The sequence below is a fragment of the Oncorhynchus masou genome, chromosome 30 (assembly GCF_036934945.1).
Source record: "Oncorhynchus masou masou isolate Uvic2021 chromosome 30, UVic_Omas_1.1, whole genome shotgun sequence".
Classification (NCBI taxonomy): Eukaryota; Metazoa; Chordata; class Actinopteri; order Salmoniformes; family Salmonidae; genus Oncorhynchus; species Oncorhynchus masou.
Window position 1 is genome coordinate 55,353,730 of NC_088241.1, and position 18,048 is coordinate 55,371,777.

The 18,048-nt window shown below is 44.9% G+C and overlaps 1 protein-coding gene across 5 annotated transcripts in view; it reads right to left on the reverse strand.

Annotated features, from left to right (window-relative positions):
• The window catches only part of atp8a2 (ATPase phospholipid transporting 8A2), a 78,068-nt gene that overhangs the window by 21,518 nt on the left and 38,502 nt on the right, over window positions 1-18,048 (reverse strand). For all 5 annotated transcript variants that reach the window (XM_064949434.1, XM_064949433.1, XM_064949432.1 and 2 more), the window contains 7 exons: window positions 11,842-12,014; window positions 9,100-9,283; window positions 8,748-8,858; window positions 7,770-7,844; window positions 7,250-7,372; window positions 6,538-6,616; window positions 6,382-6,443 (listed from right to left, as the gene is read on the reverse strand). In XM_064949434.1, coding sequence (XP_064805506.1) covers window positions 6,382-6,443; window positions 6,538-6,616; window positions 7,250-7,372; window positions 7,770-7,844; window positions 8,748-8,858; window positions 9,100-9,283; window positions 11,842-12,014 — 807 coding nt within the window. The remainder of the gene's footprint in view (window positions 1-6,381; window positions 6,444-6,537; window positions 6,617-7,249; window positions 7,373-7,769; window positions 7,845-8,747; window positions 8,859-9,099; window positions 9,284-11,841; window positions 12,015-18,048) is intronic.

Below are 18,048 nucleotides of genomic sequence, written 5' to 3' on the forward strand. Positions count from 1 at the left end.
AGAGAAAAGAGAATGAGAGAGAAAATGAGGAGAAAAGAGAGAAAAGAGAATGAGAGAGAAAATGAGGAGAGAATGAGAAAATGAGAGAAAAGGAAAATGAGGAGAGAGAGAATGAGAGAGAAGGAGAAAATGAGGAGAGAAGAGAGAATGAGAGAGAAGGAGAAAATGAGGAGAAAAGAGAGAGGAGAAAATGAGAGAGAAGGAGAAAATGAGGAGAGAGAAAATGAGGAGAAATGAGAAATGAGGAGAGAGAAGGGAGAAAATGAGAGGAGAGAGAGAGAGAGAGGAGAAAATGAGGGAGAGAGAGAGGAGAAAATGAGGAGAGAGAGAGAGGAGAAAATGAGGAGAGAGAGGAAAAGAGAAAATGAGAGAGAGAGAGAAGGAGAAAATGAGAGAGAGAAGGAGGATGAGAAGAGAGAGAGAGAGAGAGAGGAGAAAATGAGGAGAGAGAAGAGAAATGAGAGAGAGAAGAGAGAAAATGAGAGAGAAGAGAGAATGAGAGAGAAGAGAAAATGAGGAGAAGAGAGAGAAGAGAGAGAAGGAGAAAATGAGGAGAGAAGAGAGAAGAGAGAGAAGGAGAAAATGAGAGAGAAGAGAGAAGAATGAGAGAGAAGGAGAAAATGAGGAGAGAGGAGAGAATGAGAGAGAAGGAGAAAATGAGGAGAGAAGAGAGAATGAGAGAGAAGGAGAAAATGAGGAGAGAGAGAGAATGAGAAGGGAAAATGAGGGAGAGAGAGAATGAGAGAGGAGAAAATGAGGAGAGAAGAGAGAATGAGAGAGAAGGAGAAAATGAGGAGAGAAGAGAGAATGAGAGAGAAGGAGAAAATGAGGAGAGAAGAGAGAATGAGAGAGAAGGAGAAAATGAGGAGAAAAGAAGAGAGAATGAGAGAGAAGGAGAAAATGAGGAGAGAAGAGAGAATGAGAGAGAAGGAGAAAATGAGGGAGAGAAGAGAGAATGAGAGAGAAGGAGAAAATGAGGAGAGAGAGAGAATGAGGAGAGAAGGAGAAAATGAGGAGAGAAGAGAGAATGAGAGAGAAGGAGAAAATGAGGAGAGAAGAGAGAATGAGAGAGAAGGAGAAAATGAGGAGAGAAGAGAGAATGAGAGAAGGAGAAAATGAGGAGAGAAGAGAGAATGAGAGAGGAGAAAATGAGAGAGAAGAGAAAAGAGAGAGAAGGAGAAAATGAGGAGAGAGAGAGGAGAAAATGAGGAGAGAGGAGAAAATGAGAGAGAGAATGAGAGAGAATGAGAGAAAAGGAGAAAATGAGGAGAGAAGAGAGAATGAGAGAGAAGGAGAAAATGAGGGAGAGAAGAGAGAATGAGAGAGAAGGAGAAAATGAGGAGAGAAGAGAAAATGAGGAGAGAAGGAGAAAATGAGGAGAGAAGAAAATGAGAGAGAGAAGGAGAAAATGAGGAGAGAGAGAGAGAAGGAGAAAATGAGGAGAGAGAGAGAGAGAAGGAGAAAATGAGAGAGAGAGGAGAAAATGAGAGAGAGGAGAAAATGAGGGAGGAGAGGAGGAGAGGAGGGAAAATGAGGAGAGAGAGAGAGAGGAGAAAATGAGGAGAGAGAGGAGAAAATGAGGAGAAAAGAGAGAGAAGAGAGAGAAAGAGAATGAGAGAAAATGAGGAGAGAAAGAGAATGAGAGAGAAGGAGAAAATGAGGAGAGAAGAGAGAATGAGAGAAGGAGAAAATGAGGAGAGAAGAGAGAAGGAGAAAATGAGGAGAGAGAATGAGAGGAGAAAATGAGGAGAGAGAGAGAGGAGAAAATGAGGAGAGAGAGAGAGAGGAGAAAATGAGGAGAGAGAGAGAAAAAGAGAATGAGAGAAAATGAGGAGAGAAAGAGAATGAGAGAGAAGGAGAAAATGAGGGAGAAGAGAGAATGAGAGAGAAGGAGAAAATGAGGAGAGAAGAGAGAATGAGAGAGAAGGAGAAAATGAGGAGAGAAGAGAAAATGAGGAGAGAGAGAGAGAAGGAGAAAATGAGGAGAGAGAGAGAGAAGGAGAAAAGGAGAGAGAGAGAAGGAGAAAATGAGGAGAGAGAGAGAGAGGAAAAATGAGGAGAGAGAGAGAGAAAAGAGAATGAGAGAAAATGAGGAGAAGAGAGAATGAGAGAGAAGGAGAAAATGAGGAGAGAAGGAGAAGAGAGAGAAGGAGAAAATGAGGAGAGAGAGAGAGAAGGAGAAAATGAGAGAGAGAGAGGAGAAAATGAGGAGAAGAGAGAGAGAGAGAGAAAATGAGGAGAGAAGGAGAAAATGAGGAGAGAAGGAGAGAGAATGAGAGAAAATGAGGAGAGAGAGAATGAGAGAGAAGGAGAAAATGAGGAGAGAAGAGAGAATGAGAGAAGGAGAAAATGAGGAGAGAGAGAGAATGAGAGAGAAGGAGAAAATGAGGAGAGAGAGAGAGAAGGAGAAAATGAGGAGAGAGAGAGAGAGAAAAGAGAATGAGAGAAAATGAGGAGAGAAGAGAGAATGAGAAGAAGGAGAAAATGAGAGAGAAGAGAATGAGAGAGAAAGAGAAAATGAGGAGAGAAGAGAGAGAAAATGAGGAGAAAATGAGGGAGAGAGAAGAGAGAAAAGAGAATGAGAAAATGAGGAAGAAGAGGAGAAGAGAGAAGGAGAAAATGAGGAGAGAGATGAGAGAGAAGGAGAAAATGAGGAGGAGAGAAGAGAGAAGAGAAGGAGAAAATGAGGAGAGAGAGAGAAGGAGAAAATGAGGGAGAGAGAGAGAGAGGAGAAAATGAGAGAGAGAGGAGATGAGGGGAGAGAGAGAGAGAGGAGAAAATGAGAGAGAGGAGAGAGAGAAAATGAGAGAGAGAAGAGAGAGAATGAGAGAAAATGAGGAGAGAAGAGAGAATGAGAAGGAGAAAATGAGGAGAAGAAGAGAGAAGAAGAGGAGAAAATGAGAAGAACGAGAGAGAAGGAGAAAATGAGGGAGAGAAGAGAGAATGAGAGAAGGAGAAAATGAGGAGAGAAGAGAGAATGAGAGAGAAGGAGATGAGGAGAGAAGAGAATGAGAGAGAAGGAGAAAATGAGGAAAGAGAAGAGAGAAGGAGAAAATGAGGAGAGAAAGAGAATGAGAGAGAAGGAGAAAATGAGGAGAGAGAGAGAAGGAGAAAATGAGAGAGAGAGGAGAAAATGAGGAGAGAGAGAGAGAGAGAAAATGAGGAGAGAGAGGAGAAAATGAGGAGAGAGAGAGAGAAAAGAGAATGAGAGAAAATGAGAGAAGAGAGAATGAGAGAGAAGGAGAAAATGAGGAGAGAAGAGAGAATGAGAGAAGGAGAAAATGAGAGAGAAGAAGAATGAGAGAAGGAGAAAATGAGGAGAGAGAGAAGGAGAAAAGAGAGGAGAGAGAGAAGAGAAAATGAGAGAGAGAGAGGAGAAAATGAGGAGAGAGAGAGGAGAAAAGAGAGAGAGAGAAAAAAATGAGAGAAAATGAGGAGAGAAAGAGAGAATGAGAGAGAAGGAGAAAATGAGGAGAGAAGAGAGAATGAGAGAGAGGAGAAAATGAGGAGAGAGAGAGAGAGAAAAGAGAATGAGAGAAAATGAGGAGAGAAGAGAGAATGAGAGAGAAGGAGAAAAGAGAGAAGAGAGAATGAGAGAGAGGAGAAAATGAGGAGAGAAGAGAATGAGAGAGGAGAAAATGAGGAGAGAGAGAAGGAGAAAATGAGGAGAGAGAGAAGAGAAAATGAGAGAAAGAGAAGAGAGAAGAGAAAATGAGGAGAGAAGAGAGAAAATGAGAAGAGAGAGAGAAAGAGAAGAGAGAAAATGAGAAGAGAGAAGAGAGAGAAGGAGAAAATGAGGGAGAAAGAGAGAGAGAGAAGGAGAAAATGAGGAGAGAGAGAGAATGAGAGAGAAGAGAAAATGAGGAGAGAAGAGAATGAGAGAGAAGGAGAAAATGAGGAGAGAAGAGAGAATGAGAGAGAAGGAGAAAATGAGGAGAGAAGAGAGAATGAGAGAGAAGGAGAAAAAGGAGAAGAGAAATGAGAGAGAAGGAGAAAATGAGGAGAGAAGAGAGAATGAGAGAGAAGAGAGAGAGAGAAATGAGGAGAGAAGAGAGAATGAGAGAGAAGGAGAAAAGAGGAGAGAAGAGAGAATGAGAGAGAAGAGAAAATGAGGAGAGAAGGAGAAAAATGAGAGAAGAGAGAATGAGAGAGAAGAGAGAAGAATGAGAGAGAGGAGAGATGAGAGAGAAAATGAGAGAGAATGAGAGAAGGAGAAAATGAGGAGAGAAAGAGAATGAGAGAGAAGAGAAAATGAGAGAGAAGAGAGAATGAGAGAGAAGGAGAAAATGAGGAGAGAAGAGAGAATGAGAGAGAAGGAGAAAATGAGGAGAGAAGAGAAAATGAGAGAGAAGGAGAAAATGAGAGAAGAGAAAATGAGGAGAGAAGGAGAAAATGAGGAGAGAGAGAGAGAGAGGAGAAAATGAGGAGAGAGAGAGAGGAGAAAATGAGAGAGAGAGAAGAGAAAATGAGAGAGAGAGGAGAAAATGAGGAGAGAGAGAGGAGAAAATGAGGAGAGAAAAGAAGAGAGAAAATGAGAAAATGAGGAGAGAAAATGAGAGAGGAGAAAATGAGAGAGAGAGAGAATGAGAGAGAAGGAGAAAATGAGGAGAGAGAAAATGAGAGAGAGGAGAAAATGAGAGAGAAGGAGAAAATGAGGAGAGAGAGAGGAGAAAATGAGAGAGAAGGAGAAAATGAGAGAGAGAAGAGAAATGAGAGAGAGAGGAGAAAATGAGGAGAGAGAGAGAGAAAAGAGTGAATGAGATGAGGAGAAGAAAATGAGAGAGAAGAGAAAATGAGGAGAAGGAGAAAATGAGGAGAGAAGAGAGAAAAGAGAAGGAGAGAAGGAGAGAAAATGAGGAGAGAAGAAGAGAAAATGAGGAGAGAGAGAGAAAATGAGAGAGAAAGAGAGAAAATGAGGAGAGAAGGAGAAATGAGAGAGAGAGAGAGAAAGAAAATGAGGAGAGAGAGAAAATGAGAGAGAGGAGAAAATGAGAGAGAAGGAGAAAAGGAGAAAATGAGAGAGAGAGAGAATGAGAGAGAGAAAAGAGAATGAGAAAAGAGAGAAAAGAGAGAGAGAAGGAGAAAAAATGAGAGAGAGAGAGAGAGAGAGAATGAGAGAGAGAGAGAGAGAGAGAGAGAATGAGAGAGAGAGGAATGAGGAGAGAAGAGAGAGAGAGAGAGAAGAGAAAATGAGGAGAGAGAGAATGAGAGAGAAGGAGAAAATGAGGGAGAAGAGAGAAGAGAGGAGAAAATGAGAGAGAGAGAAGGAGAAAATGAGGAGAGAAGAGAGAATGAGAGAGAGAGAAAATGAGGAGAGAAGAGAGAATGAGAGAGAAGGAGAAAATGAGGAGAGAAGAAGAGAATGAGAGGAGAAGGAGAAAATGAGAGAGAAGGAGAAAATGAGGAGAGAAGAGAGAATGAGAGAGAAGGAGAAAATGAGGAGAGAAGAGAGAATGAGAAAATGAAGAGAAGAAAATGAGAGAGAAGGAGAAAAGAGGAGAGAAGAGAGAATGAGAGAGAAGGAGAAAATGAGGAGAGAAGAGAGAATGAGAGAGAAGGAGAAAATGAGGAGAGAAGAGAGAAAAAAGAGGAGAGAGAGAATGAGAGAGAAGGAGAAAATGAGGAGAAAAGAAGAAGAGAGAATGAGAGAGAAGAGAGAAAATGAGGAGAGAAGAGAGAATGAAGAGAAGGAGAAATGAGGAGAGAAGAGAGAAAGAGAGAAGGAGAAAATGAGGAGAGAAGAGAAGAAGAGAAGGAGAAAATGAGAGAGAGAAGAGAAGAAAATGAGAGAAGAGAGAATGAGAGAGAAGGAGAAAATGAGGAGAGAAGAGAATGAGAGAGAGGAGAGAGAGAGGAGAGAAGAGAAGAGAGAGAGAGAGAGAGAGAGGAGAGAGAGGAGAGAATGAGAAGGAGAGAATGAGAAAATGAGAAAAGAGCAGGAGAAGAGAGCATGAGAAGAGAGCATGAGAAGAGAGAATGAAGGAGGGTTTGTTCACAAACGACACCAGAGATAATAAACATCCATAATGATATACTGTAAACTTAACAATTCCTGTAAAAAACCCACTGAGTACCTGCTGCTCTCAGCCATCTAAACACAAACAAATAAGCAACAGACACACACACACACCGTGCTAAATGTAAGGAACAGAGTGATGGAGAGAGAGGGAATAAGGTAGATGAGTAGAGCGATTGCTGAGGTAGACTAACTGCAGCACTTCATTACGGATTGAAATGGCCAGAGTCGAGCATCTCTGTAGCAGGATCCAAAAAGTGTAATTGACACACACAACACACACATTTGATCAGACTGGGCATTACATTAGTGGGATGATTCCATGTTAATGCTCAGACGAGACACAGTGTAGGGCATCTGCTTACCGTGTAAACCATGTTCCCCACAAACAGGTAGTCTGTTCCATGACCGTTGTTGAAAGGGCTGTCTGGGGAGAACACACACACAGAAATATTTACCACAAGATATTAAGTTAATGAAGAGTGTGTGTCTAGCAGGGGGGTGTAGGCACCACTACTTACCATGTTCTAGTACTTTGAGTGGAAACCAGAAGAGAATAATGGAATGGATCAGAGCATTTATACAGTGACCCCAAAACACCTGAGAGAGAGAAACAGAGACACACACAGAGAGACAGAGACACACACAGAGAGACAGAGACACACACACAGAGACAGAGAGAGAGGATGGAGAGAGCGAGAGGGCAGTAGTAGTAAGTACAAACCAATGCCAAAACACACAGAGGCCACATCCAAAAACAGTGTTTCCCTCACAGTAATACAACTACCACTGTGTATTCACCATCGCTACCAACCAACTGCCCTGCTCCTGCGCACACACATTACACACACCTTCCACCCACTAACTGAATGACTTCCTTATTCTGGCCCTCTGAATCTCATTAACATTGCCATGGAGACGGCCCGGACTCCCTGCCACCTTGTTTACCCGCTGGGGTTCCAAACAAACACCAGGCATCTCAAATCCATCAGAGAGAGACAAGCCCCAGACATGACCCATCAAACACAGAGCATGACAATCATAGCTTCATTTCAGATGACGCCACACATGTGCATATAGGTCCACAAGTTATGTCTAATAATACACTAATCATGTATGCATTTTTTCATTCACAGTGTTCAAAATGGTTCCATATGCTTGTCCATGAATAATTGTACAGTATTTCAATGTAATTGTGTGTGTGTGTGTGTGTGTGTGTGTGTGTGTGTGTACCTTGGTGTTGAAGCCCTCAGCATTCTGGGTGATCCTGTATAGCTGGGGGAAGCGTAGCATGTTCTGCTGACTGCATGGCCGGTCAAAGATCCCCAGAGTGAAGGGAGGCAGCGCTGTGAAGATCTGACACACACACACACACAGTCAAAACACCCAAACAAACACGACTGCCTTTCAGAGATTCAGACAGTGACTGTTGTGTAGATTGTGTGACTGAGAAAACACACAACACAATCAACAGGAATTCCACCAAACATGGTGAGCCTGAGGGCTGCACACATTATCACTGAGACGTAGCGGCAGAGAGAGAGGAGAACAGACACTGCTGTGGCATGCAGATGGACCACAGATAACAGAACACAGCTCACACCGAGTGGAGACATGGAAGGAGAGGGATGAAGGGAGGGAGGGAGAGAGAGAGGGGGAAAGGGTGAAGGAGAGAGAAACATATGGAGTACGAGGGAGAGTAAAAGGACAGAGATCCAGGGAAATGGACAGTATGAATAAAGTGGACACTCACCACGTTGTAGAGGCCGATACACCAGCGTTCAAACAGGATCTGTCCAGAGAAGCCGTTCACAAAGGCAAACCACAGCTGGACAAGGGAGGAATGACATAGGATGAGTGAACAAGGTAGAATGGAATGAACGGCTTTATAGGGCTAGATAGAGGAGAACCATGTCAGACATTGATTTGTTTCATGGTGAAGTGGCCCTTGTGCATAGATGACAGATCTAGGATCAGTCTCCACTACCCACTGCTAACGTTATCTACAAAGAGTAAAACACTGGAATCTGACTCTGGGTCAGGTGTTGAGGAGGAGTGTCCACCCATACAGAGAGACTGACTGATCAGAGTGTATGATGATATTCCTGGAGCACACACACTCTGCTTTGTGGACAGAGACCATCTATGACCCTTCACGTATAGAAATCTGCAGGCAGCCAATAATGTGTGATAAACAAACACACACCAGTGTGAGAGGGACCGCGAGGTAGAGGGTCTTATGATGGTTTGCACCTGCTGGCATCCTTAATGTTAGACAGAAAGGGAGCCAAGAAGGGGGCACAGCTGACAGATACCCCTCAGGGCTTCCAAAATGTCTCTCACCCATTCTACACAGTGTAGGTGTGTGCGTGTGTGTGTGTGTGTGTGTGTGCATCCAGTAAAGTGTGTGCGTGTGTGTGAGTGACAGAAAGCAGACACCAGAGGGGCACCTCATCCATCACTGTCAAACATTTCGACAAACAGCTGCAAAATGTCTCTGTTAATGTATGTGTCTGTGAGTGAGCGAGCGAGCGAGCAAGAGAGAGAGAGAGAATGACATCAAAATAGAAAAGGGGGTTAGTCACTCACTAAATGAGTCCAGCTTCCTACTAATGTAAATCATATTTTATGTGTCTTCATCACCTGATTGGCTCTCTGGGTGGCATGCATAGGACCTGACCTATATAAGGGAGGGTGGGCGTGGTGAGGATGAGGGAGGGTTGTGTCTTACCTCTATAATGTAGAGCACCACATTCTTATAGAAACAGTAGAGGATACACTTAGTGACACGGTTATAACTCCACGCCCCATGGACCAGCAACAGCTTCTCTAGGTAGGAAAACTAGGACCAGTCAGAGGGGGAGGGGGAGAGAGAGATGGATACAGGGTGAGACAAAGAGATAAGCAGTACCCGAGGGGTAAAGACAGATAAACAGACAGATTCCTAGATTCCTCTGGCTCTCACATAATACTTCAACTGGCTCCTCCTCCATTCTCCCCACAGGGACACATGCTAACCATTAACACAGGAGTGCTAGCAGCTCACAAACAAGCTGTGGGCTGGAATCTGCTTTGTGTGTTACCTGTGCTATGGAGTAGTCAGAGGAGTTGGTGGCCTGCATGCCCTCGTTGCCACTGATGCCAACCCCCACATGAGCAGTCTGGATCATGCCCACGTCGTTGGCCCCGTCTCCTATGGCCAGAGTGATGGCCTTTACATGCTTCTTCACCATGTCCACGATCTCGGACTTCTGGAGGGGAGACACCCTGGAGAGGGAGACCATATTAGAGACACATATTGACCTCAGATTACACAGATCCACAAAGAAATTGAAAATCCAATTTTGATAAACTCCCATATCTACTGGGTGAAATTCCACAGTGTGCCATCACAGCAGCAAGATGTGTGACCTGTTGCCACAAGAAAAGGGCAACCAGTGAAGAATGAACACAATTGTAAATACAACCAATATTTATGTTAACTTATTTTCCCTTATTTCACTTTTGTATATTATCTACTTCACTTGCTTTGGCAAAGTTAACATGTGCTTCCCATGCCAATAAAGACCCTTGAATTGAGACGAGGGACAGATCAGTTAGAAACCAGTTACACAACAACCTAAAAGACGTCTGGGAGACTGGAAACAACTATTCAACCAGGTGGGGAAGAGACAGACAGAGACACACAGACAGATAGAGAGACACACAGACAGACAGTGACAGCACGTGAGATCAGATTACCAACAACATAAATTACAAAACGCATAAAGATTAGAATGACTGGAAATGGAAGAGAGGAAAAGAGTTGAAGAGAGAACAAAAGGAGATTTAAAGACAGCTGGCAGAGAAACAGACAGACTTCACACAAAAACATGAGGTTTCTGTTCAGTGTTTTACATCAGGGAGCAGCACATATAACCACAATGGCTTCTATTTAGTGCCAAATCCCAAGGTAAAAGTTGGCCTTAACCACAGACCTAGGATAAGATTTTACTGCCCCAGATCCTAACCTGAACCATTAAATAGATGGAAATATATCTGTTCCTGTATCAGTGGTTTAGGGCACTGCTTCCCACTAATGTACTTGTGTAGCCATTCAGTCATTGTGGTAGCTGGTTGAGGGACCAGACCCCTGAGGTTCTCCACCCTCTTAACCTGTAACCCTCAGCCTCTGTCTGTCTCCTAAACCGGCTCTGTCTTCACAGACAATGAGATGAGGAGCCCAGGGGACAGGGTCTATGGTGAATTCACAGACATTGTGTGTGTGTGTGTGTGTGTGTGTGTGTGTGTGTGTGTGTAAGAGATAGTATGCCTTTTGAAAACATGGCTCCTGTTACTCTCTGCATGTCAGTTTTGTAGGCCTGTAGTCAGACCAGGACACACAGTAATTTCAAGACCCAACAGGGACCACTCTTTCTTGGACAAGAGGAAGCAGGCCAGGCTGGTTACAGAACAAATCTCTACACCAGCATATAGCCTTTCTATGTATCGCTCTGACACACACACCTGCTGCAGGCCAGCGGGATGCCCATGGGTCATAAAGATGGTCTTTGTGTTCTGAGCAGAACCGTGGCCCGGTCAAGCTGAAACCACAGAGCTGGGTGGTCCGCTTAGTATTCTCTCTCTCTCTCTCCCTCTCTCTCTCACACACACACACACACACACACACACACACACACACACACTTTCCAAGGGGAAACCATCAGCGAGAGAATTGGCTGGAGAAGCTGATGTTGAAAGACGAGATGAGCCTCTGCTCTCTGAAGTGCGTGTCTGTCTGCGTGTCTGTCTGCGTGTCTGTCTGCGTGTCTGTCTGCGTGAGAGACAGAAGGAGCGTATAGGACACAAGTAGAAATAGTGACTCAACAAAAAAAATCCCTCAAAGCCCCCCCCCACACACAAAAAAGGGTTTGAGAATGGTGGCTCGGGGTACCTCAGGGTAGATGAAAGAGGCTAAATGGTCTTCATGGTGGAGTTGAAGAGTAAATGAGGAGTTTAAAGTGGTTGTTTAAACAAACAGAGTATGAAGTCAGGAACCCAAGCATAGAGCCCTGCCTGAACCCACCACCCCTTACAAACAACACACACACACCAGGAGGAGAGGATCACAGTCACCTCTGCTACGAGTGGGCCGGGGGGATCAGGAGGAAGAAAGAGAGGGATCTAGGACAGGGGAGGGGGGGGGGCTGGAGGCATTTGTAAGGCCTTGGAGACCCAAGTCCGGATATGGCTTTTATGCTACAGAGAGTCAATTACGTGTGTGTGTGTGTGTGTGTGTGTGTGTGTGTGTGTGTGTGTGTGTGTGTGTTTTAATAGCGGTAAGTGAGCCATGACTTGGACATTTCCATGCGGTGTGGTGTATTACATTAACCTCTGAGCTGCATGCCAAGCTTTTAACATCTACAGTTATTTACTACTGTAACCCTGGGCAACCTGCAACCTTTAACCCTAACCCTCTGAGCTGCATGCCAAGATTTTAACATCTACAGTTATTTACTACTGTAACCTTGGGTAACCTGCAACATCTACAGTTATTTACTACAGTAACCCTGGAAAACCTGCAACCTTTATCATCTACAGTTATTTACCACTCTAACCCTGGGCAACCTGCAACCGTTATCATCTACAGTTATTTACTACAGTAACCCTGGGCAACCAGAAACCTTTAACTCACAACCAGAACCTTTATAGGCAGCACATACACCAAGTGCCAAGCACACCCTAACACACAGTCCTATACTCTGCATCTTCCCTGTGTGTGTGTGTCTGACCTGAAGCAGTTGCAGAACAGGATGTGTGTTTGCGAGTGTGCGTGCATTTCTTACCGGCAGCAGATGACGGCCTTGCAGGACAGGGCGAGGTCTAGGAAGGCTTGGCGGAGCTCGAAGGACAGGGCGTATTTTAGGGTCTGGCCATCAATGATCAGAGCCAACTCATTCTCCTTCCCCAGAGAGTCACCCAGAGATGTACAGTGGGCTGTCAGGGTGGCACGTGTAGCCTGGTGAGGGCAAGAGAAAGAGGGGGTGAAACTCAACACACACAGACTGTCTATACACACACACACAGGTTTGAAGCAGAAAGAGATGTGAAGGTATACACTGGAAACACACACACACACGCGCATAAAACACACACAGTACATGCGTGAGGTACTCGTGTTTGTTGGACCAGTCGGAGCAGAGAGTGTACAGGCCGTTTATGGGGCAGTAGTTTGGGGCAGGTTTATAATGGAGGAACAGGGACTGATAGAGAAAACAAACATCCCATAGACTCTAATGAGAACCATGTGGACAGGCAGGCACGCAACACACCACCACACAGGAGAATACACACACACACGTGGAATACAAGACTTAATCCACACGCAAACACACATTTAAAGGATATGCTTATATCCACATTTAAAACTATAAATAGAAACACACTTTCACAACGTTCAATATAAATACAGATAGATGTACAATGAGCTCTGAATGTATTTGGACAGTGACACTGTTGTTGTTTTGTCTCTGTACTCCAGTACTTCGGATTTGAAATGATACAATGACTATGAGGTTAAAGTGCAGACTGTCAGCTTTAATTTGAGGGTAATTTCCATCCATATCAGTGAAACCTTTAGAAATTACAGCACTTTTTGTACATAGTCCCCCCCCCCCATTTTAGGGGACCAAAAGTATCATTTCAAATCCAAAGTGCTGGAGTACAGAACCAAAACATTTAAAAAATAGTTTCACTGGCCCAACACTTTTGGAGCTCACTTTATTGGAAAAAAACAAAACTACAGTCCCAGGCACAAACATGAATACACTTCATGGGTACGAACCCACAGAGAAGACTAGGTTATGTCCAGTCCAATGACCCCAGCTCATCCCTGTGACCTGGACTGATTGAGATGACCCTCCTTCTGTTAACTGACTAGTGTGTGGGGGAAACTACACAGCCCTCCTGTCAACTGACTAGTGTGTGGGGGAAACTACACAGCCCTCCTGTCAACTGACTAGTGTGTGGGGGGAAACTACACAGCCCTCCTGTCAACTGACTAGTGTGTGGGGGGAAACTACACAGCCCTCCTGTCAACTGACTAGTGTGTGGGGAAACTACACAGCCCTCCTGTCAACTGACTAGTGTGTGGGGGGAAACTACACAGCCCTCCTGTCAACTGACTAGTGTGTGGGGGGAAACTACACAGCCCTCCTGTCAACTGACTAGTGTGTGGGGGGAAACTACACAGCCCTCCTGTCAACTGACTAGTGTGTGGGGGGAACTGACTAGTGTGTGGGGGAAACACAGCCCTCCTGTCAACTGACTAGTGTGTGGGGGAAACTACACAGCCCTCCTGTCAACTGACTAGTGTGTGGGGGGTACACAGCCCTCCTGTCAACTGACTAGTGTGGGGGGAAACTACACAGCCCTCCTGTCAACTGACTAGTGTGTGGGGGGAAACTCCTGTCAACTGACTAGTGTGTGGGGGGAAACTACACAGCCCTCCTGTCAACTGACTAGTGTGTGGGGGGAAACTACACAGCCCTCCTGTCAACTGACTAGTGTGTGGGGGAAACTACACAGCCCTCCTGTCAACTGACTAGTGTGTGGGGGAAACTACACAGCCCTCCTGTCAACTGACTAGTGTGTGGGGGGAACAGCCCTCCTGTCAACTGACTAGTGGGGGGAAACTACACAGCCCTCCTCCTGTCAACTGACTGAGTGTGTGGGGGGGGAAACTACACAGCCCTCCTGTCAACTGACTAGTGTGTGGGGGGAAAAACAGCCCTCCTGTCAACTGACTAGTGTGTGGGGGGAAACTACACAGCCCTCCTGTCAACTGACTAGTGTGTGGGGGAAACTACACAGCCCTCCTGTCAACTGACTAGTGTGTGGGGGGAAACTACACAGCCCTCCTGTCAACTGACTAGTGTGTGGGGGAAACTACACAGCCCTCCTGTCAACTGACTAGTGTGTGGGGGAAACTACACAGCCCTCCTGTCAACTGACTAGTGTCACAGCCCTCCTGTCAACTGACTAGTGTGTGGGGGGAAACTACACAGCCCTCCTGTCAACTGACTAGTGTGTGGGGGAAACTACACAGCCCTCCTGTCAACTGACTAGTGTGGGGGAAACTACACAGCCCTCCTGTCAACTAGTGTGGGGGGAAACTACACAGCCCTCCTGTCAACTGACTAGTGTGGGGGAAACTACACAGCCCTCCTGTCAACTGACTAGTGTGTGGGGAAACTACACAGCCCTCCTGTCAACTGACTAGTGTGTGGGGGAAACTACACAGCCCTCCTGTCAACTGACTAGTGTGGGGGAAACTACACAGCCCTCCTGTCAACTGACTGGGGGGAAACTACACAGCCCTCCTGTCAACTGACTAGTGTGTGGGGGGAAACTACACAGCCCTCCTGTCAACTGACTAGTGTGGGGGGAAACTACACAGCCCTCCTGTCAACTGACTAGTGTGTGGGGGAAACTACACAGCCCTCCTGTCAACTGACTAGTGTGTGGGGGGAAACTACACAGCCCTCCTGTCAACTGACTAGTGTGTGGGGGGAAACTAGTGTGTGGGGAAACTACACAGCCCTCCTGTCAACTGACTAGTGTGTGGGGGAAACTGTCAACTGACAGCCCTCCTGTCAACTGACTAGTGTGTGGGGAAACTACACAGCCCTCCTGTCAACTGACTAGTGTGTGGGGGGAAACTACACAGCAATCACACACACACCCTTTATTTCCCTCATACACACATTACTACCCCCCCCCCACCCCGCTGTCCCTACAAAATGTACACACACACACACACACACACACTGCATTCCCTCTGAAACTGATACAACAGCGGGCTGTCCCTCCTCTCTCTTGAAAAATCCCCTCTTGTTTTCTCAGCCTTGGGCTGTGTGTTTTTCTTCTATCCCAGAATTCCTGTTTGCATTTACCTTCTCCCAAACAGGGGAGAGAAAACACAAACAGAATGAAAGGATTAAAGAAGATTACAGGTTGTCAGAGTTCTGCAAATCAAAGTCTTTGCGTGTGTGTGACTGTTTGAGCTGGTGTGCGTGTGCGTGTTTGTGTCAAGGGGCATCGTCAGATACAGTCACAATCCCCATCCATCTACCCTAGTGTAATATCCTCATTCTGGGAAGGACAAAACAAACATTTCATTTTCTCAAAGCAATTAAGTAAATAAATGAACTTACACTTTTTTAGGTAAGCACCTCAATTCAAAAAGGAAGAACCTCGTGCCGGTTGTCAGGATTACGTCACCTCAAACACACTGTTCTTATGAGGTAGTTTGCTGTCTGTCATTCTGTTATTAAAACTTCTTAGGGCTAGGCCCCTTTTTTCTCAATTTCCGCCTGAATGACGTGTCCAAAGTAAACTGCCTGTTGCTCAGGCCCTGAAGACAGGATGTGCATATAATTGGTACCATTGGAAAGAAAATACTTTGAAGTTTGTAGAAATGTTAAAATAATGTAGGAGAATATAAACACAATAGATATGGTTGGATTTTCTCCTAAGACAAAACAACCAGAATTATTTTTTATTTTTTTGAGAGAGACCATCCTCTTAGAAATGCAGAGGAAAGGTCGTATTGTAAAATTCCTATGGCTTCCACAGGGTGTCAGCAGTCTATGTTCAAGGTTTCAGCCAATATAGGACACTTATATGTACTAATAAGAAATAACAGTTTTTGTCAGAGGACAGTCTTGGAAATCTGTGTTTCTGCGCACCATGACGAAGTTGCGCACCTGCTAAAATCGGTTTCCTATTGAACATACTTCTTTCCAAAATAAATATTATAGTTTGATTACATTTTAGGGTGTCGGAGGAGTAAATAGAAACATATTTTGACTTGTTGAAACAAAGTTTAGGGGTAGATTTTCAGATTCCTTTCTCTGCAAGTTGAACGAGTGGATTACTCAAGTAGATGTCACCAACTAAACAGACTTTTTGGGATATAAAAAAGGATTTTAAATAACAAAATGACACTACATGTTATAGCTGGGATCAGAGGAAGATTTTGAAAAAGTAAGTGAATATTTAATCTTTATATGTGAATGTATGAAATCTGTGCCGGTGGAAAAATATTTTGATGTGAGGCGCCGTCCTCAAACAATCACATGGCATGTTTTTACTGTAATAGCTACTGTAAATCTGACAGTTCAGTTAGATTAACAATAATTTAAGATTTCAGCCAATATAGGACACTTATATGTACTTAAATGTTTAAAATCCATAATAACTATTAGAATTTTATTTGAATTACGCAATCTCCAGTTTCACCGGAAGTTGTCCCGCTCACGGGACACCGATCCTTAAGAAGTTTAATTTGGTGTAGATTGGCTGTCTGCCACTTTGTTATTATAAGGTAATTTGGTGTAGAGGGGCTGCCACAATATTATGATGAATGTCACAATATCATGAGATATGACAGACTACCTCCATCATCACGATTACACTCCCGAAGTAATAACCAACACTGTGATTCTCTTTCTCTCTCACACACAGCCGCACTCACTCACTCACACACACACACAAACACCTCAATGAGTCCAACTGGCAGCAAACGGTGTAATGGTCTAACACACCGGTGTTAATGACCCACTACTACTTGTCACAGCAGATAGCTAGTCTGTGCTAGGATGGTCTAACAGAACTGAAATCAACACTTGTTAACTGATTGTAAAATCATTATCAAACAGTTTGCAAAATCATCACATCATTGGTTATGTAACTTATTACACCACATATTTTCTTAATGTAAAACTAACCATTTCACATTTGTTCTGTACATCTGCAGATAGACACTGCAGGCTGTAAAATGACTGCATCTAGTCCTCTTTCTCACAAATGCTGCCTGTTTTTGGAGAAGACTGGTGCAATCAAGGACTGTACATTTTTCCATGTCACTGAATGACACCATAGTCCCTGCGCCCAATAACACTAAGGTAACCTGTCTAAATGACTCTCACCATAGCACTCACATTTGTAGCCATGAAACGCTGTGAAAGGCTGGTCATGGCTCACATCAACATCATCCCAGACACACTGGACTCACTCCAATTCGCATACCACCCCAACAGATCCACAGATGAGGCAACGTCTATTGCCCTCCACACTGCTCTTTCCCACCTGGACAAGAGGAACACCTATGTGAGAATGCTGTTCATTGACTACACCACAGTACCCTCAAAGCTCTTCACTAAGCGAAGGACCCTGGGACTCAACACGTCCTGTAACTGGTTCCTGGACTTCCTGTTGGGCCGTCCGCAGGTGGTGAGGATAGGCAAGAATACATCCGCCACACTGACCTTCAACAAGGGGGCACCTCAGGGGTGCGTGCATAGTCCCCTCCTGTAGTCCCTGTTCACCTATGACTGCATAGCTGTGTACAACTTCAACACCATCATTAAGTTGCCGACCACACAACCTTAGTAGGTCTGATCACCGACGCCAATGAGACAGACTATAAGGAGGAGGTCAGAGACCTGGCAGTGTGGTGCCAGGACAACATCCTTTCTCTCTCAACGTCAAAGGAGCTGATCGTGGACTACAGGAAAAGGAGGGCAGAGCACTCCACTATTCACGTCGAGGGGGCTGTAGTGGAGCAGGTCGAGAGCTTCAAGTTCCTCGGCGTCCACATGACTAAGGATGTATCATGGTCCACACATACAAACAGAGTCATGAAGAGGGCATGACAACGCCTCTTCCTCCTCAGGAGGCTGAAAAGATTTGTCATTGCCCCTTAGAACATTTTGATGGTCTACAGTTCCACCATTAGGAGCATCTTGACTGGCTGTATCGCCACTTGGTATGGCAACTGTTTGGCATTCGACTGCACGGCGCTACAGAGGGTAGTGCGTACGGCCCAGTACATTACTGGGACCGACCTCCCTGCTATCCAGGACCTCTATACCAGGCAGTGTCAGAGGAAGACCCTAAAAATTGTCAAAGACTCTAGCCACCGTTGTCATAGACTGTTCTCTCTGCTACAGCATGGCAAGCGGTACCGGAGCACCAAGTCTAGGTCCAAG